Source organism: Malus sylvestris, chromosome 4 (assembly GCF_916048215.2).
Source record: "Malus sylvestris chromosome 4, drMalSylv7.2, whole genome shotgun sequence".
NCBI lineage: Eukaryota > Viridiplantae > Streptophyta > Magnoliopsida > Rosales > Rosaceae > Malus > Malus sylvestris.
In genome coordinates, this window is record NC_062263.1 from 22,153,468 (window position 1) to 22,180,515 (window position 27,048).

At 37.3% G+C, this 27,048-nt stretch overlaps 5 protein-coding genes and 2 pseudogenes across 6 annotated transcripts in view; all 7 read left to right on the forward strand.

Annotated features, from left to right (window-relative positions):
* Window positions 1–623: 623 nt before the first annotated feature.
* On the forward strand, window positions 624–2,109 carry LOC126617904 (60S ribosomal protein L35a-1-like). Its single transcript, XM_050285991.1, has 5 exons — window positions 624–774; window positions 894–929; window positions 1,036–1,264; window positions 1,376–1,418; window positions 1,862–2,109. Exons 1-4 carry the CDS (start codon window positions 743–745, stop codon window positions 1,415–1,417), a joined length of 339 nt encoding a protein of 112 aa, XP_050141948.1. The 5' UTR covers window positions 624–742; the 3' UTR covers window position 1,418; window positions 1,862–2,109.
* Window positions 2,110–2,465: 356 nt separating this feature from the next.
* On the forward strand, window positions 2,466–4,881 carry LOC126618203 (neutral ceramidase 3-like; annotated as a pseudogene).
* Window positions 4,882–6,103: 1,222 nt separating this feature from the next.
* LOC126617890 (probable sugar phosphate/phosphate translocator At3g11320) lies at window positions 6,104–8,287 on the forward strand. The gene is made up of 4 exons (XM_050285981.1): window positions 6,104–6,610; window positions 7,232–7,335; window positions 7,424–7,652; window positions 7,899–8,287. The coding sequence occupies exons 1-4, from the start codon at window positions 6,170–6,172 to the stop codon at window positions 8,055–8,057; spliced, it is 933 nt and encodes a 310-aa protein (XP_050141938.1). The 5' UTR covers window positions 6,104–6,169; the 3' UTR covers window positions 8,058–8,287.
* Window positions 8,288–9,117: 830 nt separating this feature from the next.
* On the forward strand, window positions 9,118–11,778 carry LOC126617893 (probable sugar phosphate/phosphate translocator At3g11320; annotated as a pseudogene).
* A 4,696-nt stretch (window positions 11,779–16,474) lies between these two features.
* LOC126617892 (mitochondrial uncoupling protein 1-like) lies at window positions 16,475–20,283 on the forward strand. The gene is made up of 9 exons (XM_050285982.1): window positions 16,475–16,761; window positions 17,265–17,483; window positions 17,713–17,794; window positions 18,120–18,253; window positions 18,358–18,456; window positions 18,538–18,642; window positions 19,240–19,314; window positions 19,706–19,792; window positions 20,011–20,283. Exons 1-9 carry the CDS (start codon window positions 16,678–16,680, stop codon window positions 20,044–20,046), a joined length of 921 nt encoding a protein of 306 aa, XP_050141939.1. The 5' UTR covers window positions 16,475–16,677; the 3' UTR covers window positions 20,047–20,283.
* A 624-nt stretch (window positions 20,284–20,907) lies between these two features.
* Window positions 20,908–26,142, forward strand: LOC126617882 (E3 ubiquitin-protein ligase HAKAI homolog). 2 transcript variants are annotated; one of them, XR_007621567.1, is made up of 6 exons: window positions 20,908–21,040; window positions 21,116–21,208; window positions 21,899–22,262; window positions 22,448–22,506; window positions 22,832–24,014; window positions 24,153–26,142. XR_007621567.1 is itself a non-coding variant. In XM_050285974.1 (5 exons), exons 3-5 carry the CDS (start codon window positions 22,011–22,013, stop codon window positions 23,934–23,936), a joined length of 1,416 nt encoding a protein of 471 aa, XP_050141931.1. In that variant the 5' UTR covers window positions 20,908–21,040; window positions 21,116–21,208; window positions 21,899–22,010; the 3' UTR covers window positions 23,937–24,097. The 2 variants fall into 2 exon arrangements, 1 of the variants encoding a protein (XP_050141931.1); XM_050285974.1 differs by lacking the exon at window positions 24,153–26,142 and having other exon boundaries at window positions 22,832–24,097.
* Window positions 25,597–27,048, forward strand: part of LOC126618204 (F-box/LRR-repeat protein At3g58900-like) — a 43,312-nt gene continuing 41,860 nt past the window's right edge. Inside the window, exon 1 of the mRNA XM_050286275.1 lies at window positions 25,597–25,681. Coding sequence (XP_050142232.1) covers window positions 25,648–25,681 — 34 coding nt within the window. The 5' untranslated portion in view covers window positions 25,597–25,647. The remainder of the gene's footprint in view (window positions 25,682–27,048) is intronic.

The following is a 27,048-nucleotide window of genomic DNA, read 5'->3' on the forward strand; positions in this document are numbered from 1 at the left end:
CATTCTCTCTTCTCTTTCTCCCTCTCCTGCGACTCTCTCTTTTTAGATCTCTTTGTTTAGTTTAAGTCGTAAGATTTAAAAAATTTAAATCGTAAACCAATCAAGTTTTTGAGTCTTAAAAAAAATTGTTTTCAAACAATGTTCTTAAGAAATGTTTTGAGAAATGATAAGAAAATTTAAATAGGATACCAAACACACCCTTAAAGTTTTATGTAAACCATTGTTGGAAATGCATTCAAATTATTTACACTACACACACTTTCAATTCCATGTTTGGGATTATTTTTCTACAGCTAAAAAAACATTTTGGCTCTGTTTGACAGGATTACTTAAAAACGTGTTTTATTCATAAAAATGACTTATAGAAACACGCTTGTTAAATGCTACTTCAGGAAACACTCCAAATATTTTAGCCGGAATCACTTGAATTTGTAATAAATTTCTTAAATTATTTGCCGGAATCACTTGAATTTGTAATAAACTTTTTGAATTATTTATCAAAGCAGAGTGCATATGAGTAGAAGTGTATTCTCAAGCAACGAAATCCCAAACATTAAATCAAGTCAAACTAAAATTTTCAGTGTAGTCTTGGGCCTATGCCCAATAGGCCCAAGTATAACAGTAGCTCTTACTCCACTTGCCGTATATAAACCTCTCACTCATCTTCCTCGCCCTTCCGCTAGGGTTTCCGTCTTCTCAACACAGCAGCAGCCACCAGAGACACACAGAGCTCCATTCGAAAATGGTGAAGGGACGCCAAGGAGAGCGCATCAGGTCCCCAAAAATCCCATCTTTCAAACCAATTCCTTGTTAATTTCTCCAACCATTTTATAACTTTATAATGTCAAATTTTCCATCATTTTTTCTGATTTTTAATATTATTATTTTCGCAGACTGTATGTCCGAGGAACCGTCCTGGGATACAAGAGGTACTAAAAATGGAGGTTTTCTGAAATGGGTTTTGGAGCTAAGGGAGTGTTTGGCAATGGGTTTTGTTGACATGGGTTTTTTGGTTTTGGGTTTTTTTTTCTTCAGGTCCAAGTCGAATCAGTACCCGAGCACGTCGCTGATTCAGATCGAGAACGTGAACACCAAGGAGGATGTGGCGTGGTACGCCGGGAAGCGGCTGGCCTATATCTACAAGGCCAAGGTGAAGACGAACGGCAGCCACTACCGTTGCATTTGGGGAAAGGTCTCCAGGCCTCATGGGAACAGCGGCGTCGTTCGCGCCAAGTTTACATCCAATCTTCCCCCCAAATCCATGGTAAAGTTTTTAATTAATTGATGTTTTCAACTTTTCATTTGATATTGGTACATAAGCTCGATTTGATTAGAGTTTAATTTATTGACTATGTTGCTTTGTTTATTTAAACAGGGAGCTAGAGTCAGGGTTTTCATGTACCCCAGCAACATTTGAGGTACTAATTTTTAATATTTATGTGTTATTTTTCTGGTCGAGAAGGTTAATTGGTGTTCATAAAAATGCAATGAGAATTTTAGCAGCGTTGTGATTTCAATTATTATTGCACTTATTATCCTTACTCGAGTTGGTATTCCCGCTTAGAAGAACTTGATTTAACAATCACCCATTAATTTAGTTATGGATGGTAGGAATATAGTCCTCACTTGGTTTACGGGTCGAAAATCTATGTTCATCTGATCTTTAATACAATGGTCGCAATTTAAAAAGTATTTCGGATCATTATTTGTTATCATATGCAAAAATTAATGCATTCTGGTGTGTTTGAACCTCAGCCGACTGTCAAACCACCAGGCATTGTTGTTGTTGTTTATAGTTTTTTTTTTCTGCATATATGTTTCATGTAGTGATAGTTGTTTCGTCCATTCGTTTATTTTGCAGGTATGTGGCTAATGTAGATGATTGAATGCAGTGGAGGTGGAGCATTTGAAGTTTTGGTTGAACTCTATCTAGAATCGTGTTTAGACTTTCAAAATCTTCTTGTTCTCGTGAATGTAAGACATTTACTAAGATGCTTGTTACTAGTTTTGAATATGCCTCTTGTTAAACTCTATGTTTATTTGCGTTCCATGTGAATTATTTGCAAGTTATTCACATCGCTTTTAGTAGAAATCAAAAAGATTTTAGGACCTGCGAAGGTTATATTGTTGAAAGTATAATGTGTGGAGCTCTCGCTGTTTAATGAGACTCCTTGGCTGTGTCTCTGTGGTTTGGAGAAACTGTGAGTTTAGATTCAGGTGTTTCATTCCATTCTGATGCTGTGGTTTGCATCCCTACTAGTATATTCTGTTTTCAGGTGTCTCTTTTCACGGAGATGGAACCGTAGAGTAACATTATGATTTATTGTAGTGCTATCCATACACCCCTAATTTTACCTCTCTTGTTAATTTTTTGGTGTTGATCTTTATGAATTCATTCGATCCGATAGCCAATTTGAAGTGTAAGAAGTAAAAATGAGTGGGTGGATATAGCAATACTCTGAATCATGATGTTACTCTACAGTTCAGTCTCGGATGGTGCGTTTAGAGAAGCCATGAGTTTTGATTCAGTTGAACACCTCATTCTTGTTAATTTTTTGGCGTTGATCTTTATGAATTCATTTGATCCGACGACCAAAATTGAAGTGTAAGAAGTAAAAATGCACGGGTGGATATAGCGTTACCCTAAATCATGATGTTACTCTTCGGTTCAGTCTCGGATGGTGTGTTTAGAGAAGCCATGAGTTTTGATTCAGTTGAATACCTCATGCCTCGGTTGATCTCACTGCCTAAAGCCTTTGTAGGGATGATGAGCACGGAGATCAGCCTAACAAACAAATGTTTGATCGATGATTGTTCGAAAAGGATGTTTATGTTTGTGCCAACGATGTTTTCGAGGTTAGAACAAGAAAGAGTTTAGTTAGAACAACCCATGTTGTCTCGAATCAATGTTGTAAATTGAGGAGGCTTCTACAAAGGCAAACAAGTGTAATTTAAATGGGGTCTTAAACTCTCAAGGTTGTGGGGAGTGGTTGGTAAGCTCAGTGGCCCAGTTCATCACTTCCTCCACTAACGTTACGCATTCACATTAATCTCTCAGATTCATCGCGTCTTTGCAATCATGTCCTCTACCACAAACGAATCCAGCACAAATCTTTTCATCCTTTTCACTCACTCATTTTCAGAAACACGACCACGACGACGTGTAAACGTCAAAAAGAAGCGATTATTAACATGATGGGATACACAAATGACGAGCAGATTGCATCTGGGATTCACTTCTGGCTCCGAGCTCGTGAGTTTATCGTGGCGGAACAACGCCAGGGGAATCGCGTGGTGTTTGTGAATCTTGATGCATGCATGGGTTCCCAAATTGTCACGATTAAAGAGCTTGAGAGATTGAAAGCAAGGTACATAAACAGAAACCTTCGGCGAAAGGTTTTTCATATTCGTTTAAAGGTTTGAGTTGTCCTGCTAGGCAATGAGCTTGTTTGGGACTTTTTAGAAGAGTTAAATGCACAAAAAATGCTTTTGACTACGTTTAGAAGAAAGCTAAATGCTTTACGGCCATAGAAGCGTTTTTAGTAGACCAAGTTCTCTTTGAGTAAGTACTTTCTTGAATTTCTTCTAAAAATTTCGACGTATCTCTAATGAAAGCACTTCTAGCATAAACGCTTATGAACAGAAGAATGGGCCCTAAGAAGTCCATAAAACACTAAAGTGTGATTTACAAACAACTTACTGCCTGCTCTATGATGCTCAAGTTCTATTTTCGATTAAAAGTTTGTAGCTGGTTCTATTGGTGTGCATGTTGCCTCTATTTTATTTATTTATTTCATTTCGTCCATTCAAGGTATGGAGACCTTTACACAGAAGAATGTGGCAATTAGCGGGATCGACACTCATGCAGTGCCTGGGGGCTACCTTCAGTATGTTGTGTATATTGTGACATCTCTTGGGTCTGTAAGACAATCAATTTATGTTCTTGTTGATGGCATTGAGAAAACCATAATTCTAGCTGAAGAAATTCTTCTTCCCGGCTCGTTTTTGGTGAACAAGGGTAAGGAATTTCAATCATTTTATGTATTGTTGCTTACCATTTTGTGATTTGTAGCCAACGAATCAATAAATTCGAAAGTAATCCCACCTTTACTCTTGATCTTCCCACAAGCAGAATGTCGAATACTGATTAACTTCCCTAGTTGATGCTAGTTTAAATATTTTGTCATGGTAGATGCTGGTGTTAACCGCAGTCCAAGCGGTTATCTCAACAATCCTGCCGAAGAGTCTCAAGGAACTTTTATGAGTCGTACAAACTCAATAACAAAGGAGCTGCAGCACGATTCATGGACGACTGGTTTGAACAGAAAGGTGTTAAAAGTTTTGATGACCTATTTGCCAATTGATCAGATACTGGCAGAATCCAACAGAAGAGTCTCAAGCCTAGTTCCTAACGATGATGCGAATGGTAAGTGAGCTATTTTTGTGTTCATGATTTAGTGTAGACTGTTCAGCTTTCTAATAACAAATAGTATGCATGCAAGGCAACGAGTTGATGACAAATAGACTGCACAGACACAGAACCACCGTGTGATTTCAATTATAGTACCTGCAACAGCAAAAATCAATTGTGCTTTGGTATGGAACGTGCTGAAAGCACCGGATCAGGAGCAGGTCAATCGCCTTCGTCCGAAGCCTTTTCTGCTCGACAGTGGGGAGATGAAGGAACCATATGATTGGGCAGTAAGTATGAAACTTTTCTACTGGATACATGCCAGATTTGTGACGCTGTTAGCGTGCAGCGAATAAATTATGGTGCAAGGCATTACAATTTGAATAATTTCTAGGGAGTAATATCTGAAGTTCAATTTTCTGTATCTAACTTCTGCAGCCCTCAATACTACCTATTAAAAATTTTACGAATTGGACAGCTCGTCAATCCCTGTGCACCTGGATATAAAACCATACCTATTGTATCGTGTTTACACCCATCGCGTCAATTTTTTTCCTCAATGTAGTAATCCTTTCCAGATATCCGTTCCATCAGAATTTACAACCATGGCTGGAAGGCGCCTCCGTGATGCTGTCAAAGGGATCCTTACCTCTGGAGGTAGGATAGAGTTTGACATCAATGCCCATATAGTCATTGCAGAGCTAACAAATCTTCACAATATGTCACCACCTTCAAAGTGTACGAAGTGCAGACTTACGAGGTTCGATCAAAACTGAAGTACCTTTAAATTCCACCTTCAATAGAGGCAACACGGTTGCAGTCACCTTCTGGTCTGCTTGCCCAAGGAATGACCTCCTGACAGAAGGCACATTTGCATTGGCTGAGATTCTGCCGAAGGACATAAAGACATGGGTTCCGGCCTATGATGACGATGATTTTTGCTTCAAGTTTAAGTCGTCACGGCCTGCAAAACTTAGCCCTCAGAGCTACGCAACTATTAAATGGAGGATCCAAGAAAGTGCATCTTTCGGTGTCTACAGGATTAGCCATTTTGGTGCCTCAAAGAGTTTATTCGGGTCCATTCGCCATTTCACAAGGTTCTTCTAGTGCTTCTGTATTACCATAGGCTGGTGGACATGCTACCGGAAGGCACACACTTTAGATTATGTATAATGGGAGCGCCAATGTCATTGACGCTCCCACAAGGCTTCCTTGTATTGTTCTACTCCGCACAGAGTTTAGCAGTACATTGAGGCAGCGGGAATAGTGCTCCGCTATATCTAATGTCTTAGTCAACGGAGAAATTACAATTTTACAGTTTCAAAATTCCCTTTTTTGTTTTATGCATTTTAGCCAAACATAGCACAAAGTTTGGAGCAAATTGGTGAAGATAAACTAACTAACGACGCTTTGCCTAACAGTAACCGTCAAACGACATAATTCCGAATCGAAAACCAAATCAAAAGTTGCCGGCTTAACGTTTACTTTACGGAATATCCGAGGCGGGCAATCTACATCGTAATCACAATCATGAGTTAAGATTACAATGTGATTAACACCGACCGTCCGATTGAAAGAAACAGGAAAAACACCTACAGAAAACGGTCCCACCAATTGTGGGCCCCGACAAACCATGAAACCGGCATGACCCGTTTACCGTTACGACAACGTATGAGTCCCAAAGTTCTCGCATTACATCCCTTCACGTTCTCCAATTCGATCCGATTCGATTACGAAAAACGTAGCACGCAAAAACCGATGTCGGCGGCGATCCAATGGACGACGGTCGGGATGGTCGCCGCCTGGTACGGCTCCAACATCGGTGTCCTGCTTCTGAACAAGTACCTGCTCACGAACTACGGCTTCCGGTTTCCGATTTTTCTGACGCTCTGCCACATGACGGCTTGTTCGGTGCTCAGCTACGTCGCCATAGCTGTGATGAAGGTGGCCCCACTGCAGAGCGTGAAGTCAAAGGTTCAGTTCGCCAAGATCGCCGGGCTCAGTGTCTTTTTCTGCTTCTCCGTCGTTTGCGGTAACGTATCGCTCAAGTACCTTCCCGTGTCGTTTAATCAGGCCGTCGGCGCCACCACCCCCTTTTTTACCGCCGTTTTCTCGTTTTTGATCATCAAGAAGAGGGAGGCGTCGCTTACTTACGCCGCACTCATTCCTGTTGTTGCAGGTGTCATCGTTGCTAGTGGGGTAATCTAATTTTTTTTTCCTCCTTTTTTCATCTATGTTCTTTTCTGATAATTTGATGAAAACTATCGTTTTGTTAGACTTTCTAACATATATGTTAGGTTGTTCAACTGTTGATATAATATGTGAATAGAAATCTTAAAATTTAACAATGTAACATATTAGATTATTTGACAGTGTAACTAAGTAATGTTATGTTGCTTATAAAATATCATATCATTACATAGGATGAAAAATTGAGAATGCGCCCTTTTTTCTTCTTCTTTTGTGTAGTTAGGAGACTATTTGTGTTCTATTCTTAGGGCAATGCTTGGAACTGATTTTAGAATCAAATTAAAAGTGATTTTAGATCACTGAGAAAACTAGTGTTACCGTTTAACTAGAGAAAAGTTAAAAATGCTTATGAATTGGAAAAACATATGCGAGGGTATTTCTAAAATAAGCACATGCTTTAAGGAATGTCTTAATTTTCGTTACATTTTCTTACTCGTTTCTAATCTAGTAGAAGCGTTTATGAGCCTAAGTGGTTTCTATAGGAAATATTATAATTCCTACCGGGCTACCACAATTAGATTTTGTTTGAAGAGTTATCATCTGTTTCACACAAACTGTTATTGGTTGCAGGGTGAACCAAGCTTCCATCTTTTCGGGTTTGTTATGTGTATTACAGCTACAGCTGCAAGGGCATTCAAATCGGTGCTTCAAGAAATTTTGCTTTCCTCTGACGGGTAACTATTTCTTCCGTTCATTTTTTTCTCTGTCAAATTTTTATGGTATATAATAGGACTTGAAGATTTAAACTATTTGTTTTTCCAGGGAAAAATTGAACTCTATGAACCTGCTGTTGTACATGGCGCCAATGGCAGTGGTGTTCTTGCTTCCTGCAACCCTGTTGATGGAGGAAAATGTGGTCGGAATCACAATTGAACTTGCTCGAAAAGATATCAAACTTATTTGGTACCTCTTCTTCAATTCTTCCTTAGCGTATTTCGTCAACTTGACCAATTTCTTGGTCACCAAGCATACAAGTGCCTTGACCCTTCAGGTAATAATTTCTTAGTACCTCTCATTCTGCACAAGACGAGAAAACCTTACACGCAAATAGAATTGTCAATGTGATGGTATTCCATTATCACGTGATGTTGTGTGCCTTAACTTGCTCGCTTGGTAGCACATTATTGATTTAGGATACCGACACTTTAACGTCTCAGTTGCATGTAAGATATTCTCCTCATTTCGATACCTAGGGTTTTAAGTTTATAACTTTATAATTGGTCGTTTTTAAAAACAGGTGCTAGGAAATGCAAAGGGGGCAGTTGCTGTGGTGGTTTCAATTTTGATATTTAAAAATCCAGTGTCATTCATAGGGATGGTGGGTTATGCACTCACTGTCCTTGGAGTTATTTTGTACAGTGAAGCCAAGAAGAGGTACACTTCAATCCATCTCTAGGGCAAATGTTTGGGGCCAATGCCTCCATTTTTGCCCATTTTTATTTTATTTTTGTCTACCCCCAATGTGTGTGCGGTGATTCAAATTTAGGAACATAGAATTTCTTTCAACGTTTGAAACAGAAGTACTGTTGTAATTACAACGGACGATTTCCAAGAACAAAATTAGCTCGGTTGTAGTTCATCAGCAGCAATATACAGGTGGTGTGAAAAACCATTGATTTTCACTGATTTTGGGACAGAGTTTGCTTATTTTTCTGAGAGTCGAGTTGGGTATAGCAAAGTGCAATTTTCTGAGGGAAGCAAAAGATGTATGTGTGAATAATTCTTTTCTAATTACAATGGTAAGAATAATGAATCTTGACCGTCGGAATTCCTCAAATAAGCCTTATGTTGGATTATCTAGTGCGATTTGCACCAAATGAGTGCAACAATACATAAAGGTAGTGCGAAGAGTGCTCTTAGATATTTATAATTCTCTACTATTCAATGGAGACATTACCATTTCACAGTTTCTGATTACAACCAACTCCAAGCCAACAAGGCTCCTCGTAGGTGTCGGTGGAGAGCGTCTATCGTAGCAGCCTTACCCTTAGTTTGGTATGCATTAAAGGGATGAATCTAGTAATTATGTCGATAGCTTGTTGTGTTTCTAATTTCTATAGTTTTTTATCTCTCACTTTTGGTTGGAAAAAACAATTTCAAATTACTGGCATTGTAGCCAAATACAGCAAATTGGTGCACTCACTAATCAAGTACCATCCATTTGCCCTAACACTAACCACCAAATGAACAACAAGTCCGAATCGGAAAACCAAACCAAGGTTTCCATCTTAACGTTGTCTTTAAGAAATATCCGAGGCCAGTAATCAACGTCTTAAATTCTTAATAATAATTAGAAGTTAATTACAATGTGATTAATTTTAACATCCTCTCTGCTTGCTTAAAGAGTGCAAGTTCCTCCCCACAAAGTACAAGCCAAAATATTGTATAAAACGGTGCGTATTCAGTCTCCCACCATATTTCAACAGTTCAAGCTAACACTCACCCGAAAAAATATAAAAAGTATCAGTCTACATGATTAACACGCGGCAACATCAACCGTCCGATGACAGAAAAACAACCATCAATCATCCCATGGTCGCTGCATGGTACGGCTCCAACATCGGCGTCCTTCTTCTCAACAAGTACTTGCTTACGAATTACGGCTTTAAGTTTCCAATTTTCCTCACCCTCCGCCACATGGCGGCGTGCATTGTGCTCAGCTACGCCGCCATAGTTCTGATGGAGGTGGTTCCGCTGCAGAGGGTGAAGTCCAAGGTTCAGCTCGCCAAGATCTCCGGGCTTAGCGTCGTTTTCTGCTTCTGCGTCGTTTGCGGGAACGTGTCGTTGAAGTACCTCCCAGTGTCGTTTAATGAATCCGTCGGCGCCACGCCACCACCACCTTCTTTACCGCCGTTTCGCATTTTCGATCATCAAGAAGAGGGAGGCTTTGCTTACTTACACCGCCCTCATTCCTGTTGTTGCAGGTGTCATCATTGCTAGTGGGGTAATCCAAATTTATATGAGAATTATTGGTTAAATAAATTACAAGTCCTTTCTGCTAATTTTGGAAAATGAACACGACAAACACGAGCGACACAAATTTTGATACGAGAGTTTCAAATGTCCATGCCTATATACCGCTCAAGATTAATAAAATCGACAACCTTCGATTCAACACCTTCGATCATTTTGTTATACATGCTATGCTTTGTGTCGGTCGTGTTGATTTTCTTATTTCAGCAAAAGAGATTTGTTGTTATTTTATATATTGGCTAATTTTACATTTACTCTTATTTTTATCATCGCTTTTAGTTTATTTTATTTTTGATAAATTGATGAAAATGTCTTTATTTATACAATTGAGCAAAAATGTTATGTTGTTGTATTATTAATTGGAATAATGAAATAAGTACGACCACGTAATAATACATTATCTATGTTGCATTCTTCGACATGTACGAAATATTATGAAATCAGATAAAAATAAAATGAGATTTTGTACGAAGATTTAAATCCTGACTGCCCTGTTGTTATCATCAACATCATACAAACTGTTATTTGGTAGCAGGGTGAACCAAGCTTCCATATTTTTGGGTTTATTATGTGTATAACAGCTACTGCTGCAAGGGCATTCAAATCAGTGCTTCAGGAAATTTTGCTTTCCTCCGAAGGGTAACATTTCTTTTTCTTTCTTTTTGTGCTATCTCCTTTGTTTTGAGATATGCTATCCACACACTTATTTTTACTTCTCACACACTTCTTGTTATTTTATATCATTTGATTTCTTTAATTCAGTCGATTCAATGATTGCAAATTAAAATGGTGTGTATCCACACACCCCCCTTTGTTTTTTGGCTTTTCACAAGCAAGTGTCATAACACTTTAATTGATAAAGTCGTTAATATGTGACCAACATAGCATCGTTATTTAATTTTGATAAGTCCAATAGTTAAAATTTGTAAATCCTCATTTCAACTAATTTCTCAAAAGAGTAAACTGTCATTTGACCTCTTGAACTATTACTTCAATTGAAATTGACCCCTGAACTATTTGTTTTGATAAATTAACACATTGACCTATTTAAATCAGTCAATCAAACCCTCATCGTCAGATTCAATGAAATTTCATCAACTTTTCCATCAACACTAGCACAACTTTACACTCAAAAGTGAATCACGAGATGGTAACATACCAGTATTTGATGGTATAGTGGATGAAATTGACTAATTTCAAATAGTTTAAGGGGTTAATTTACAAAAAAAAAATAGTTCATGAGGTCAATCTCAACTAACATAATAGTTAAGGGAAGTTGAACGACATTTCACTCCTTCTCAAAAAAAAATACTTCGAGTCCAATACCCTGACGAATTTTCAATGTAATAAGAACATAAAAATTTAATTCAAATTCAATACTTTAAACAAACAAAAAATTGGAATGGAAATATGCGAGAGATGGTTGTGGGCCTTGTGGCTTTTGCTTGCTCTGTACGTTTATATATGTAAAACCCTAATTCTATAAGCCGTCTCCTGTTGGGCTTCGGCCCACAAAGAACTCAGAACAAAGAATTTTCTCTGGTACGTTTTACTGATTTACAATTGATTTCCAGGGAAAACCTCAACTCGATGAACCTGCTGCACCGATAGCAGTAACATTGTTACTTCCTGCAACCCTGTTGATGGAGAAAAACGTGATCGAAATCACAACGGAACTTGCTCTGAAAGATGTCCGACTCATTTGGTACCTCATCTTCGACTCTTCTCTCGCATATTTTGTGAACTTGACCAATTTCTTGGTCACCAAGCATACAAGCGCTTTTTGACCCTTCAGGTAAAAAAAAAAAAACACATATTTCAGTTATCTACTTCTCAGAAAATTCTTCTGTACAGACTGCGGTATAGGTAGGTCACACCCTTTGTGTGTGCGTTAGTGTATATGACAGTCCGTACAGAAGAATTTCTCCTACTTATGACAATTTAGGGTTTTAATTTTCAAAGTTTAATTGTATAATTGGTATTTAAAAAAAAAAACACAGGTGCTGGGGAATGCAAAAGGGGCAGTTGCTGTGGTGGTTTCAATTTTGGTATTTAAAAATGTGTCATCCAAGGGGATGGTGGGCTATGAACTCACCGTTCTTGGAGTTCTTTTGTACAGTGAAGCCAAGAAGAGGTATAGTTGACTTGATTTCGATTAATATTATACAGCGATTAAGTGATCATACAATCAATGGAAACAAAAGATGTATGCCTAAATATGTTTTTTTTCCTCTTGATTACATTGGTAAGAACAACGAAATCTTCGTCAGAATTGGGCAAATAACCCTTGCAATGATTTATATGAGGTTGAGTTACAACTCAAAAATTAGGTGGCACGCGTGTAGTGCAGATTCAAAACTCTCTAATGGGTTAGATGTGAACTTGAGGGAGTAACATAAAACCACAAGAAAAAGGATACGAAAAGTTGAGAGGCTTGGCGCCTAGTGAGTAAATGAGTTATATACGAAACAAACTTTGATTATCATCATGTGAATGTGATGACAATAATGGATTAGGATCCTAGCCAAATTCTCTTTGTGGAAATTTGGAAGATCAATCAATCGTGTTCGTTTATCGTACATTGTGCAGTCATAAATTATTTTAAATTAAATGTAAACAATATTTAACGAAAATTGATCACACGATATATGATGAACGAATACGATTGATTGATCCTCTAGATCCTCACAAAGAGAATCCAGAGAGGATCCTCATCCGACAATAATAAACACATGAAATATGGAGCCGTTTAAGCCGCTATATTTGTCCCGGAAGGGATCGTTAGCAGCTTCCCAAACCGAGCTTTTGAAATCCAGTTTTATCTTGAGGTTTTATTATAAAATCAATTGCAAAATAGGTAGGAGCCCAGTTTCATATAAGCTCTTGTATGATTTATTCTTTCACCAATGTTGAGCTCTATTTACCTTCACATTTTTACACACCTGTTCACCTGCAGCAAATTTTTAAGCCAAATACATGGACAACACAATTTGAATAACGTGGAGCATGAGTAGCCTTTTGGACTTCAAACATAAGCAACTTGAGGTTTCACTATAAACCAATTAACAATATAAGAAATAAGTCCAACATTTTTTTTAAATCATTGTAATCTTTTTTCTTGGGATGTGATATTCACACACCATTTTTTACTTCTCTTACACTCTTTTAATTTTCAATCGTCGGATCGGATGAATTAAAGAATATCAAATGACAGAAATTAATAAGAGATGTGAGAAAAATAAAAAGAAGTGTGTGAATATCATACTCTTTTTTCTTTTACGGATGTAAAACTCTTTTATTTTTATGTTCTCCAAAAAAAAAAAAAAAAATCCACAACGCTCAGAGGGTGGGCATTGGAATTTTGGGAATAGCAGACGTGAACGCGAAAGTTTGTTGTCGAATTTGCAAACCCATATAGATATGACAAAAGCAAACGTCCATTCATTTCATGTTGGCACGATTCCACGGATTGGATGAAAAGATTTCAGGAGGCAGATTATCTATCTTTCTGTTTAGATGTCATTCTCATCTTTTCTATTTTATGCTGTTACAATTAAGGCACGTTAATATTTTATATTAATTTTTTTTATAAAGATAATAAGACAAAAAATATTAAGAATATAAAATATTAACGTGGCTGAATCGTGATCGTATAAATAGAAAGGGATGAAAAGGGTATCCGAAGGGCAGACAACATGCCTCCAAGATTTCATGCAAACAAACAGTTGCGCTGTGATGCATGCAACTGCCTATTTTGGTTTAGTATTTAACTAGGCTTCTTACTCGATAGACGAGGACTTCTTTTTTAATATGGAGTAAGATTTTCTTATCTTTAAATTTTCTCTCCCTACTTTTCTTCCTCTCAAATTTTCCTTTTTATCTTTTTTTCTTTATAAAGACATCAACATAAGATGTTGACATGAGTTAAACGTAACCGTTCAAATATGAGAGGATTGGAGATGAGAGAGATTTAGAAAGAAAAGAATCATACTTCCTTTAATATATCTTGTTATCGATTTACGGAATTTTGTGCTTATAATTGAAACCATTCATATTATAAATCACTTTGTGAATATCATCTATGCAAAAAATCAATAAAAAATGAGATCATTTAATCATTGAACTGTATACAATAAATAGTCCGGTACAATAAAAGCATTATAAATCGTTTATTTATTTGTTACAGTTGATTGACTAAATAATCTTATTCTATTATTTTTTTTCATAGATTATCTTTACAAAGTAATTTATAATTGAACAGTTCTAATCACAAGCACGAAACTCTCTAGATCAGTAACAAAGCATCTTGAGAGGAACTCCCTCCTCAATCTTAAGGAGCCAAAACTTCACCTTTTGAAATATTCAATTGTTCATCTACTTTTTTTTATAGTTATGCTAGTGACAATAGTTTATGCATCCATTTGTGAGTCTTATCATTTGTTGATCCAATATATGGTCCACTTACCTCATTGGTGGACAGATACCCAGGTGCTCGTAGACAACGAGTTTAACTCTCTCCTTTTTCCTAAGTGCCATAAGGTCATATTTGATATTTCATTTGAAAAGCCAAAATTGCTTTCGATAGCTAAGAAGCGCTTTTGACTGCGTTTAGAATAAACAAACATATAAATGCTCTTGACTAATACAAGTACTTTCAAAAAGCAGCTTTCAATTTTAACAAACTTTTATGGTGTTTCTAATAATAATAGTTCTAATAAAAGCGCTTATTAGCATATAAGTCTTCCAAAATGTAATACCAATTATGCCCAAAGCCTTTCATAACATATTGATTGATTCCTTGCAAATCACCCTCTACCACAGTGATGAAGAGGAGTGTTGCCCTTATATCACACGTGAGTTCGAATCATGTTGGCTTCCTAATCTAACATTTAACCTAACAAATCTATTGTTTGGCAAATATAAATATATATATATATATATATTGATTCCTTACTTGCATCCAACCCTAATAATCACCTACACAAAAGATTTTAAAGTAATGTGGAATATGAAATGCTCCAGATATCTTAACCGTTGCAATGGTTGGATCTTTATTTTTGTATTTTTAAACAATGATCTAACATGTAAAATATCAAAGTGTGCACCGTAGAAGATCCTCACATACACGAGAAAAACTTACGTAAAATAAATTATCATCATGTAAAGGCTCCTATCCAATAATGTATTGCTATGTAAATTTTTCTTCACATAACAATATATTATTAAATAAAAAAGGGCACGTAATGATAAACTCGTTTTATAGGAATTGTTCTCCATACTCCATCTACACGCCATACATTAACATTGAACACCACTTTTTTGTCTTCTCCGAGTGTACCCGAAAACTTTCTTCAACCCACCTGACCTGACCTATTCAAATTGGTCCAATTGGCCACTGCCCCTCACAGAAGTGGTCCATTTGGACTCCATTTATATTCTTATCTTTTGCCTTTCAATCCACTTTTTCTTAAAGTTATCAATTGAGCAGGAGTCAAGTTTGAAAAAAACCAGTATTTGGATTTCAACTATTAATCGTCGTGATTTATAAAAAATAATCTAAAAATATGATTTTTTTAGTATTTTTTTTATTTAACAATTTCCAAATAATTGTCACTAACCATCCTTAATGTTGCATTTAAACACTAAAATAATATTTGTATTTAAACACCAGCAAATCATAACCAGGCCATGCCACAAGAATTGTTTACTCAACAACAACCATATGTGTCAATCTCATTAATATACTATTACTTTAATTGATCATGTTTTAATTAGTCCACCATGATTAGAACAATACCCTCAAAAATCCTTATCTCTGGTCACTGATTCAGTTCAGATAGCCAACCATAAAACTTCTCTGTATTTGCCTTAATTAATCACCCTCAAAATTCAGGCTAATAAATAAGGGAATTATTATTAACATTCTAAAAAGCTTATTTAGTCTCTAAACTTTTTATAATTAGAAAGAAAAATACACTTGTGAGGAATGTAGAATGAGATTTTTGGAGTGCTATTAACAGTTCCCATAAATATTGAATAATGTTAGGAAGACCAAATTTTTAAATCAAATTTACAAACCAAATGATATGTTAATGTCACTAATAGAAAATAAGCACGTTAATCAACACTTTAGTAATAAGTCAATCATCAACATCTACATCATTTGGTTTATAATTTTGGTCTTCCTAGCATTATCTAATATTTATTGATTGAATAAGGACGAATTTGAACCACATTATTACTACTTAGCCCATTATTCCCACTCTTAGTGTATATAATATCGTTTGTTAAAAAAAAAAAACAGAAAGAGGTTCTCTCTTCAGACCAATGCATAATTTTAACAAGGTAGTGTTATTTGCACGCCCATTTTTAATTATCACACATGTTTTTCAATTTTCAATCGTCAGATTAAATAAATTGAAGATGATCAATGACAAAAAATTAATAAAAGTATATGAAAGGTAAAAATAAATGTCTGACTAACAGTGTCCTTCTCTAATAACGTCACCGGTCAATTGAATATTTTCCACGTGTTAAAAATTATCCTGACTATCTAATATATTTGTGTATTTGATGTCACTAGTTCCAAGAAAGTTTCCCTTCCATAACAACCGTAAGGCCTCTAATTACTCCACCAAATTCTACACCAATAGAAGCAGCCCACATCACCAACTTCCAAACTTGGGACTGCAAAATGACCCTTATGCCCAAAATTACAACACGCGGCAAAACTCAATTCGTAAAAGTAACGCGAGTGCAGGAAATTCCCGAATAAGCACCCGCAGAGATTCCAAAAGCGAAAAGGTGGGAAAAGCGGCGAAAGCGTTAATAAAAGCAGTGAGCAATGACATGGAGAAGCAGAAGAGCGCTTCGTGACTCGTAGAGGCAAAAACCCAATTGCAAAGCCTCCGATTGGGATTCGCTTTTCCCGGGAATCCCATTCCAGCGAAACCCAATTGGGCAATTGGGTTCCCATTCATCTATTAAAACCCTAATCGCATCTGCTTCTGTCGGCCATCGTTTTTGATTCAATCATCTCAGCCATGGTGGCCGATAGCAAGTCCAAATCCGACATTTCTTTCGCTGGAACTTTTGCAAGCAGCGCCTTCTCCGCCTGTTTTGCTGAGGTAATCAATCAAATAAACTCTGATCAGTGATCACGTTATTTTCTATGCGAAATTGAATCGATTCGGATTTTTGTCTTTGGATCCTGCGGACTGCTTTTTTTTTTTTTATATCAATAGTCAAACGAGAGATACAACCAATGTGTTAGATTGTGATGAATTCTGTATTGGGGTATCGGATATATTGAGTTCATGATTCTCCTATCTGGGTTTTTGGTTGTGCCCAGAAATTGTGCTCAAAATTTTGAAAAAAAAAAAATGTTGTTTTGCTTTTGCTGTATATTGTGTTGATAAATAACATTTTTTTAGCTATCTGGGTTAGTTTTTCGTGTAATTATGTGACCCAGTGCCGCACTTGAATCTTAATTTAGTTTGTTGTGATCAGACAATCCTGTTTTTACACATAATTGAGTATAAGTAGACAATTGATTTGATTGTGATGTCTTCGAAATGTTTGTATCGAAGAGCCTGTTAAGTTTGACGTTCTTTTGATTAAATTGGCGCAGATTTGTACTATTCCGTTGGACACGGCTAAAGTCAGGCTTCAGCTCCAGAAGAAAGCTGTTGCAGGTGATGGAGTGGCCTTACCTAAATACAGGGGTATGCTGGGCACAGTTGCTACCATAGCCAGGGAAGAAGGTCTGACGGCACTCTGGAAAGGAATTATACCTGGATTGCATCGTCAATGCCTATATGGAGGTTTAAGAATTGGGTTGTATGATCCTGTACGTCCCGGTTCTTGTTTTTAGGAAACGCAAACTAATTGTGAAATTTTCTTTTTAGTGCATATGATATCTGTATGCCTATATGGAGGTTTAAGAATTGGGTTGTATGATCCTGTACGTCCCGGTTCTTGTTTTTAGAAAACGCAAACTAATTGTGAAATTTTCTTTTTAGTGTATATGATATATGTGCTTTCTGATGTCTAATACATATAACTTGTGTGCTTTACAGATCAAGTCCTTCTATTGTGGAGGCAGTGACTTTGTTGGTGATGTTCCTTTAACAAAGAAAATACTTGCTGCCTTAACCACTGGTAAGCATGGTTGTGGATTCTTTTCGATTTACCTTTCATTTCTGCTGGTTTTGTGGAATAAAAGTAGTCGTTTGCGCTGTATCTGCATTACCGTCTGTAGTAGCCTAGTGGTGTCGTATTATAGTTTGGTTGGAAGTTCATAGTTGGTTTAATCTTTTTTCCCTTTTTTTTTTTTTTTGGGAAAACTGATCTTTTTTCTTTCTAAGATGGAAAGATGGGCAGTAAGACCCTGTTCTGTTGGCTTTTTTGATATGTAAGTGGGTCCTTGTTAATTTTGGATTTACATTTGACTTTTCAAACTTGCTTATTTGATAAAAAAAAATAGGTGCTCTAGCAATCACAGTGGCAAATCCAACTGATCTTGTGAAAGTTAGACTTCAAGCTGAAGGAAAATTACCACCTGGTGCACCAAGGCGCTATTCAGGATCACTGAATGCGTATTCCACCATTGTGAGACAGGTTGAGCATCTATCCTGGAAATTTAAGATAAAAAGGAGGGGTTGGCATTCGAATTTTTTTTTTTCTTCTGACTTTTTGAACTTGGCTCACATCTGAAAAATTAGGAGGGAGTTGGGGCACTCTGGACTGGGATTGGACCCAACATTGCACGTAATTCTATCATTAATGCTGCCGAACTAGCCAGTTATGATCAAGTGAAGGAGGTAAGATCACTAACAGTCTTATTTTGTTCTTTTGGAGCAGAACTCTTTACACTTTCTTAATGTGTATACATTTCAATGCAGACACTTCTAAAACTTCCAGGGTTCTCGGATAATATTGTCACTCACCTTCTTTCTGGTCTGGGGGCTGGTTTCTTTGCTGTCTGTATTGGCTCACCAGTTGATGTGGTAATTTATCTACATTCACATGTGAAATCTATCTGATTGGTCTCTAGTTAAGTATATCTGGTATCTAGCGCATACCATGTTTGCTTACATGTTCTGGCAGCAAGTGAATTGATGATCTTATTAACTCAGGATAAGAGCATGTGGCACATGTCTATTAGCCGGAAGGCATCCATCATATTTATTAGTTCTTATGGAGAATGCAAACAGTTAGTTCTTACCATTTCTTTTAATGTTCTCATCCTGTACTTTTATATGATATGAAACTCTTTTTCAAGCTCTGATCAATTAAAGATGTAAATTAGTCTTGTCTCTGTAATGTTAACTCATTTATTATGCACTAGTTGATTCATGTACTTTTTAGCTACACATGGAATCAATAAGTGGTCCTTCTCTTCTTTTTGTCAAAATGGTTTACCTATTTTCATATACCGGTTGATTCATGTACTTTTTAGCTACGCATGGAATCAAAGTGATCGCTCTCTTCTTTTTGTCAAAATGGTTTACCTATTTTCATATACCGGTTGAGCTGCATTTTTATTCTCATTGTATCATACAGCCTCATGTTTAATTTATTTTTTATTGTTCATCTTTTCTCAGGTTAAGTCAAGGATGATGGGAGATTCTGCTTACAAAAACACAATCGATTGCTTCCTCAAGACTCTGAAGAATGATGTACAAATTAATTTCTTCCAATACCTTCTAGCCTATTCTTAATTTACACTTTAAAATTGCTTTAATAAGTTTAAGAAGTTATGCAAATCAAGTATAAGTGTATTTGCATTCAGAGGTAATGTAAATTAGCTTGTGGGTGAGAATCGTGAGATGTAGAATCTAAAGCTAGTCAGAATTCTAGTTATCGATTGAAACAAATTATGCAGTTGGTTTCTGTAGTTGCGATGTGAAATATCTATAGGCATTTAAGCATTAGTGTATTTGCATTGTGTAATCTACATGCAGACTGAATAGGGTGCTAACTGCCACAACCCAACACTAACTTCCAACTTTAGTTAATTGAAGAGACTCATCAAAAGATAATGGTTATTAAGCATTCAATGTTTTACAGGGACCCTTGGCCTTTTACAAGGGCTTCATCCCAAATTTTGGGCGGCTAGGATCGTGGAATGTCATCATGTTTCTAACCCTTGAGCAGGTACATTTTGCAACTCCTCCACTTTCCTGTTCTGCACCATTACGTGTTTTTGGTCTTTGCATGCACTTTCCACTCCCGTGTCAGTAGCTGTGGGGGCTGCAGCATAGATAACGTAGCTATGTATTTGGAAAACAGTCTTGTAGGACTATCTTTGGATTTCTTGATTGTCTTCCATAACTATCCTGAATTAGTTTCTCATCTTTTGATTCTCGTGGCAGGTTAAGAAGGTTGTGAGAAATATAGAGTCATCGTGAGCTTAACGAGGATCGAGGTCGCGAGCTTATCGAGGATCGAGGACAATGTGGGATTTTTTAGGGGTAGTAGCATCTGCAGCAACTGATAGTTGTTTTAGAGAATAATAAGGCCTAGATTAAACATTTTTAATGGCATTTTTTTTGCTAACTGAGGAGAAGGTTCCTCTTCCACCCAAGGAAAACATGTATTCAAAACTATGAAGTTTTACAAATAATGATCATTTGTTTTCTGGACAATCTTGTCTCTCTTGTCGCACTCATGACTTTTGGTTTTAGTATTCTTAATTTTATTTTTCAATTCCTCCAAAATGAGAGATTGAATTTCTAATTCCGTTTGGGAATCATGCCTGTTTTGATTCTCCATATTTTGTAAACACGATTACTTTGTGTTGGAATCCGACTCCTTGTTTTGATTCCAATTAAACACAAGAACACTTTGTGTTCGAATCTGACTCCTTGTTTTGATTCTAATTATCGATTACCATAAGTGTGCTTGTGTTTAAAATCGGAATGAAACAAGATTTAATCATGAGTACGTTTCTCATATCACTTGATTGGAAGATAAAGCTAATTTAGGCTCACGTTTTATTTAATTTCTAAATTCTCTCATGATTCAACAATGCATTCACGATATCATAACAAAAGTTTGTCGTTACGTAAAAAAATTTGTAGTTCAGATAAGAGTATTTGCTCTTGCATCCGAGATCCCAAATTCAATCAAGCTAAACCACGTGAGACGTCCTCCAACAACAAACTTCGATTTTTTTGTTCTTTCCAAATAGAGCATTTGCCTTTAAATTTTTTTGTAAAGTAGTCCATAAGCCCACAGCGGCCCTCAAGTCGGTCAGCCCATTAACTGTGACCAACCCAAAGCCCAGTAAACCAGTTCCCTTCTTCTTCTTCGTGTTCCAAATCTCAGCCGAAATCCACCCGCCATTTAACAAAATTTCATAATTCCTTCTTCTTCCGCCGATTTTCACCCAATTTAGCTCAGGTACTCCTTAATTTCCGTTTTCCTTAATCTTTCACATATCTTAACATCTAATCAATTTCCATCGGATTTTATTAGGGCTTGCGGCGGTAACTGAAAATCATTTACCCTTTTCCGACTTGGCTGCTCGATGGTTGCCATCGCCGACGACGTCGTAAGGACGACCTTCCGGTTAGTGTATTTGCTTTCCGCGATCAGTTCAAAGAAATTTGGAAATTTGAGATTTGTGGTACTAATTGGGCACATTTGAAATGCAATGCCAACTTCGTTAGCTATAACCCCAAATAGTTGCATTCGGAATTGGATTCCATGGAACCAAGCAGAGATTTTATGCTTCAAATTCCAATATTTAGGTTCGCCTGCTTAGTTTATTTCCTGCTTGATACAGAGTATGAAGAAACCATGTGAACATTCAACATGTTGGTGTTATTATTTTTGTGGCACCTGAACCTTTTAGGTTAGTTTATCGGAGTTGAGAATTTTTCGGGTTAACCTTCGTTTTGTTGGGTGACATTCTGCCTGTGTGGTTTCTGTGTTTGGTTCTTGGAACTTAGAAATACGTTGTGGCTGCTTACCTTTAGATTCATGTATCGTTTGTCTAGGTTTGTGGATAAAACTATAGTCTTTGCGCCTTCTCGTGTCTATTTGTATCGATCTTCTAGAATTTCCTTAATTTTAGTCATAGAAGTGAGAAATAAAAACACTAATATCAAAGCAAATTCTGGTCAATCTAGTTTTATTTTTCAACTCCAGACAAATGCATCCTTAGTTAGACATCATTTTTCATCCATACGTAAGTGCGTAATACACTCATTTGAATAACCCCATCACGAGGACGTGTTATTTTCAATTCATCTACAGGAGGAGAAGATATTTGGTCTCGTAATTGGAGTTTGAAGTTGGAAATTTTAGCGTGCTATAGTAAGTCGCAAACTTTACACATCCTAGGAAGAGGGTAATAGTAGGGTGAAAGATGCTGATCCGGCTTAAGAGTCTTCTACCAACAGAGGGTGCTGCAGGGGCAAAACACTTGCCAGCAGAGACTGTGACCGTTGCATGCCCTGACCACCTTGTACTTGCTGATCTTCCTGTGGCAAAGGGCATTGGTGCAGTAACCACCACTACTCTTGTCAAGAATGTAGGCCGCAGGTCCCGTCGCCAGCTCGGAGAACGCGTCCACTTTTGTGTTAGCTGTGATTTTCCAATTGCTATCTATGGACGCCTGGTATGGACTGAGTAAACCTGTTTTTCCACATGTGTTAGTTGCTTTTACTTTTAAATTTCATGTCTTGGTGTTATTTTAGCTTCATATATTTTGCCTTTGGAAACTCTGGAAATTTATACCAGAAGTCAAGTGTTGAATTGCATGATATAAACTTCATGTATATTAACTAGCCTGTGTTCTTGCAGAGCCCTTGTGAGCATGCTTTTTGTCTGGATTGTGCTAGGAGTTACTCAATATGCTATCTGTAAGCTTTCTTAACTTTACATGCTCAGACTAGCGCATCAATCTGTTATCTACAAACTTGTTCCTTTTCTTTCGCCCAGTGAAGGAGCGGAAGGATTTTCTTGGGCTTGTAGTGTTGTAGAATTTCGGCATAACACCCAACGAACATTTTGACTTTTGCATGTGTACTTCTATTATTTAGAAGAGTGCTCACCTAAGGGACTTAAATTGAGGGATATTGCACTATAGGGCTAAATTTGCATCAATAAATCATTGATTACCACCAAGTATTGGAATTAGTTGATGAGTGATTTGAACATCTAACTTTCATGATTTATGTTACACAGTTGCGACGAACGCATCCAGAAGATTCAGACAATCAAAATGATGGAGGGGATCTTCATTTGTGCAGCCCCTCACTGTCTGAAATCTTTTCTGAAGAGGGGTGAATTTGAATCTCATATCCATGAGAACCATGCTTACCTTCTTCAGCCAAATGCAAGCAAAATGGATGGAAATGAATCAGAATCTCAGAATTCCAAACAATGTACAGTATCTGAATCCACCGCTCGTGCTCCACCAAGGCCATTAGTTTCTCCTGGTTCAAATTCTCAGCTCTATGATCGTGAGGACAAAGCTCGGCTTCAACAGACTAGAGAACAATCACTTCCAAGGCCAGTCATGCAGCCCAACCCAGCCCCAGAATTTGGGCAAGTCCAGAATAACCCTCCAGACCCCAGTCGCCCCCCAGGTTTTGACAGGCCTGCTCCCCTCAATCTCTTCCATCAACAAAGCTATGATTCAATGGGTGCCCCAATGCAGGAATCTGGCCAATTTTCCAATAAGCAGCAAGGAATTTTATCTGAGACTCCCTTTTCTGAATATCCACCCATGCATTCCATTCCACCCCCTAATTATGCAATTCCAGTTAATTCCAATCAAGTGCGGATGCCTCTTCCATTTGGCCTTCCCTTTCTAGTTGATGGATCCCGGCAAGTTTATGGTGCTCCCTATGAGATGGCACGACAGGATTCCGCCCCAGATGTTGGACCAGAACAGGGGTCATTACTGGGTTTCCCCCCTGGTTCAGTAGGTAACATGAACTTTCCGGCTAGTTATCCACACTCTTGGAATGCAGGTCAAGCTGGTGCTCCTTTTGAAGCTGCAGCAGGGGGTCAAGGAAATACAGATAGTTTCTCTAACTCTGCAGAGCCTCAAGGACTAGCTGCATTTTATCAAGGAGAATATGGACGGAATCCCGGTGGTATGCCCTTCAATTCTCCGCAATTGACCAACACTGCAATGGAACAAGTGCAGGGTGGTAATATCATGGATCCCAGGGACGGCAAAGGTGTTTTAGCAGCACAGCCCATGTCACTTCCTCCGCCGCCTCCACCCCCACCTCACATGTCACAACTCAAACGTAAGTTTTATGAAGGCGATATGGGATGAGGTGGACAGGGCTAGATCTGGAAACACGACCACCCCATGATGGCTGTTGATGGCCAAGTCTAGAAAAGATTAATATTTGTAATTTTCCTCCTTTTTTACCTCCTTGAAACTCGTTGCTTGGTGGTATTATTGGTCCAAGGTTCTCTCTTGAGTATTGTTTTTCCCTGGCTCAGGTCTTTACATTTTGTTTGTTTGTTTGTTTTTTTTTTTTTTCAGTTGTTTGTACCAGTCAAAATTGGCGAAAGCCATCATTTCGGCAACTGAGAAGCCATCATTTGTCAAATGAATCTCAGTTGCCGAAATGACGACGATGAGCACCGAAAAGCTGTAGCAGGGATGGTGAGTACAACAAGCAAGATGTTTTCCACTGTTACAGTTTTCATTCGACATGATTCGAAGACAACGTAACAGCCTCGTGTTACCATTTCTTCTGGTAAGTGCAATTTAGGCATGGGAGGAAATGGTGAGTTCACATAGGAATGTGCAACTAACAAATTGCTTCCTTAATAACGCGTTCTAAGCTTTCCTTGATCTAAGATAAGCATCATAAGTTTATGATAAGAGTCAGTAAAACATGAAATATGTTGAGAATAAAAAAATTCCGACAAAATCAAGATTTATCATGTTTTTCTTATAGTTGACTTCAAGTTGGTCTCAACTCTCACGGCTCTCACCTGATCCCCTGTGAGTTTTGGCCTCGTCGAAGCTTCTTGCCAGCAAGACATGTTGGCAAAACATTTCATAAAAACAAATCTAAATATGTACAAATGTATAAACCATTTCAAATGCTAAAAACTAATATTGTAACATGCAGAAGTGAGAGGGGAAAGGTCTGGTAGTATTCTTCTTCGCTTAGAAGTGAGAGGTCTTAGATTCGAATTTCGTAGATGGTGAATTCGATACCAAATTAGGCTGCTCATTGTGTGGTTTAGTCGAACTCCCTCTCCTCCTAGTGTAAAAATATCGATTTATTAAAAAAAAAACATGCAAAACAATTAAGGAAAACTAATGCAAATGGCTCGAAAACTTTAAGTTTTAACGATAAAGATAAAATACTTAGTTTGAAAAATTTTGAATCCCAAAAGGATTCCAAACAACTTCTAATTTTCTCTTGTTATCGTAGAGATCAATTAAATGCTTGTATATTTTTGTATTAAATTTCTTCATTTTATTTCAATTTCCAAAACCAAAATTTGAAGTTTAGTCAATTCATAAAAAGGAAAAGAAGAGTATTCTTGGAAGTTAGTAAATTATTTTGAGCGTCCAAAATAATGTCTGAGAATAAATTGATTGTTCAGATAAAAAAATGTCACAGACAAAAGGTAGGCTATCTTTTACAAAAGCCCGGCCCAGCTCGAGGTTGTTTTCATATTGATTGAAACCCAGGTCGGCCCATTGATGACTATGCAGTTTTTCTGAAAGCTCTGATTTCAAATTGGATTTCTGTCTATTTGTACATTTTCCTTTTCGGAAAATCTGGTGGGCTTGTTAATTTCGCTTGGGGTTTTCTGAAATTTAGTTGATTGTGGTAGTGCCCGGCAAGTGTTTGATAGAATGCCTCTGTGAGAATTTAATTAGGTATTCGCCAACGGCATCCTGTTTAGCTGCAAAAGTTTCTTGGGTGTGTAGTTTTGATATAATGTTGCAATTGTTGGTTGCGGGAAAGGATTCTCTCTTCTAGATCCGACCACCGCGTTGAGGAGTCACTGCGATGGGGTGCAAGCGTAAGCTCCGGGCATCTACAAGTTGTGAGGTTGAAGGAACTTCCTCAGAAAGTGGAATAGACAGATTTAGAGATCTTCCGGAGGAAGTTGTTCATCGTATTCTTTCCTTACTCAATTTCAGGGACCTCACTCGAGTGGGTGGTCTGTTCAAAAGATGCAGACAATTTCATCTATCAGTTCCAGTAGTCGATTTTAATTCAAATTGGGTGCCACTAACAAAAACCGATAAGTGTTTTGCGAGGCTCATGAGTTCTTTTGATAGATACTTTCTTGATCGTGGTCATAACAGGTTGCAGCGACTTCACATTGACTGGAGTTTCTTACAAGTGAAACAGCGAAGAAAGTTTCTGATTCGTAGTGCATTAACGTGTAATATTGAAGACTTGATCTTTATTTCTGAAATTGTGGGACCAATATGTTTTCGTTGCCATCTTTCATCTTCCATTCTCAATCTTTGCGCTCTCTATCAGTGCGCTTGCATATGTTCTGTACGGGGGTTGTTGAAGCGCCATCTCTATCCTTTTCTTGTAATCTCCATTGCTTATCATTGACTGATGTAAAAATAGCAGATGAGAGGATTTTCAAATGGATCTCATGTTGCTGCAAATGCCTCAAGGAATTACGTCTTAGATCTATCAAAGGTGCACAAAATATCTCGATTGAAAGTTTGTCTTTAGAATCCTTTCATTTTTTCAATAATGGTGACGTCCACCTTACTGTATCTGGTGAGAAACTTGAAAATATTGACATTGACTGGAGTGGTCATGTTGTATTTACGAATGGAAAAAGAACATATAGCAACACATCATTGGAGATTTTTGCTCCAAATCTTAGAACTTTGAAATGGAAAGGGAAATTGAGGAATAGCCAAAGTCTGGGAAATTTAAAGAGTTTGGAAGAAGTTGAGATTTTATTAGAGCCTCTGGAAAATGAGTTTGACAAAGTATTGGAGGTTCTTTGCAGTATAGCTCGGTAAAAGTTCTAATTATAAACGAGTAGACTATTCAGGTAAAGTTGAGAATTTTCACTTTTCAATCATCGAGATTGCATTCTTATTGTGATGGCATACTTCTTGTGATATTGTTATTCTGATGGTATATTTGATGTGATTTTTGTGAGACTTGGGAGTTTTCACTTTTCAATCATGGAGATTGCATTCTTATTCTGATGGTATATTTGATGTGGTTTTTGTGAGACTTACTGCAGGAATGTAAGTTTTTATTTGTGCGCAAGTTCTGTCCGATGAAGTAACTTAAAAAGCATTAGACTTTATTTTTTGACAACTTAATGATTATATATATTAATCTAGATTGTGATAATTCTTGTGCTCTCTCTTACCAAGTAAGATTTCTTCGTGGAAAAACTTGCAGGCTCTGTACAAGGAAGGC

Excerpts from the sequence above, each read along its gene's own strand:
- LOC126617890 (XM_050285981.1), top strand. The coding sequence starts at position 6,170 with ATGTCGGCGGCGATCCAATGGACGACGGTCGGGATGGTCGCCGCCTGG. Across the intron at positions 6,611-7,231 it reads GTGTCATCGTTGCTAGTGGG|GGTGAACCAAGCTTCCATCT; the intron begins GTAATCTAATTT and ends TATTGGTTGCAG. Across the intron at positions 7,653-7,898 it reads CAAGTGCCTTGACCCTTCAG|GTGCTAGGAAATGCAAAGGG; the intron begins GTAATAATTTCT and ends TTTTAAAAACAG.
- LOC126617892 (XM_050285982.1), top strand. The coding sequence starts at position 16,678 with ATGGTGGCCGATAGCAAGTCCAAATCCGACATTTCTTTCGCTGGAACT. Across the intron at positions 18,457-18,537 it reads GTTATGATCAAGTGAAGGAG|ACACTTCTAAAACTTCCAGG; the intron begins GTAAGATCACTA and ends ATTTCAATGCAG. Across the intron at positions 18,643-19,239 it reads TTGGCTCACCAGTTGATGTG|GTTAAGTCAAGGATGATGGG; the intron begins GTAATTTATCTA and ends ATCTTTTCTCAG.
- LOC126617904 (XM_050285991.1), top strand. The coding sequence starts at position 743 with ATGGTGAAGGGACGCCAAGGAGAGCGCATCAG. Across the intron at positions 775-893 it reads CGCCAAGGAGAGCGCATCAG|ACTGTATGTCCGAGGAACCG; the intron begins GTCCCCAAAAAT and ends TTATTTTCGCAG. Across the intron at positions 1,265-1,375 it reads ATCTTCCCCCCAAATCCATG|GGAGCTAGAGTCAGGGTTTT; the intron begins GTAAAGTTTTTA and ends TTATTTAAACAG.
- LOC126617882 (XM_050285974.1), top strand. The coding sequence starts at position 22,011 with ATGCTGATCCGGCTTAAGAGTCTTCTACCAACAGAGGGTGCTGCAGGG. Across the intron at positions 22,263-22,447 it reads TTGCTATCTATGGACGCCTG|AGCCCTTGTGAGCATGCTTT; the intron begins GTATGGACTGAG and ends GTGTTCTTGCAG. Across the intron at positions 22,507-22,831 it reads AGTTACTCAATATGCTATCT|TTGCGACGAACGCATCCAGA; the intron begins GTAAGCTTTCTT and ends TATGTTACACAG.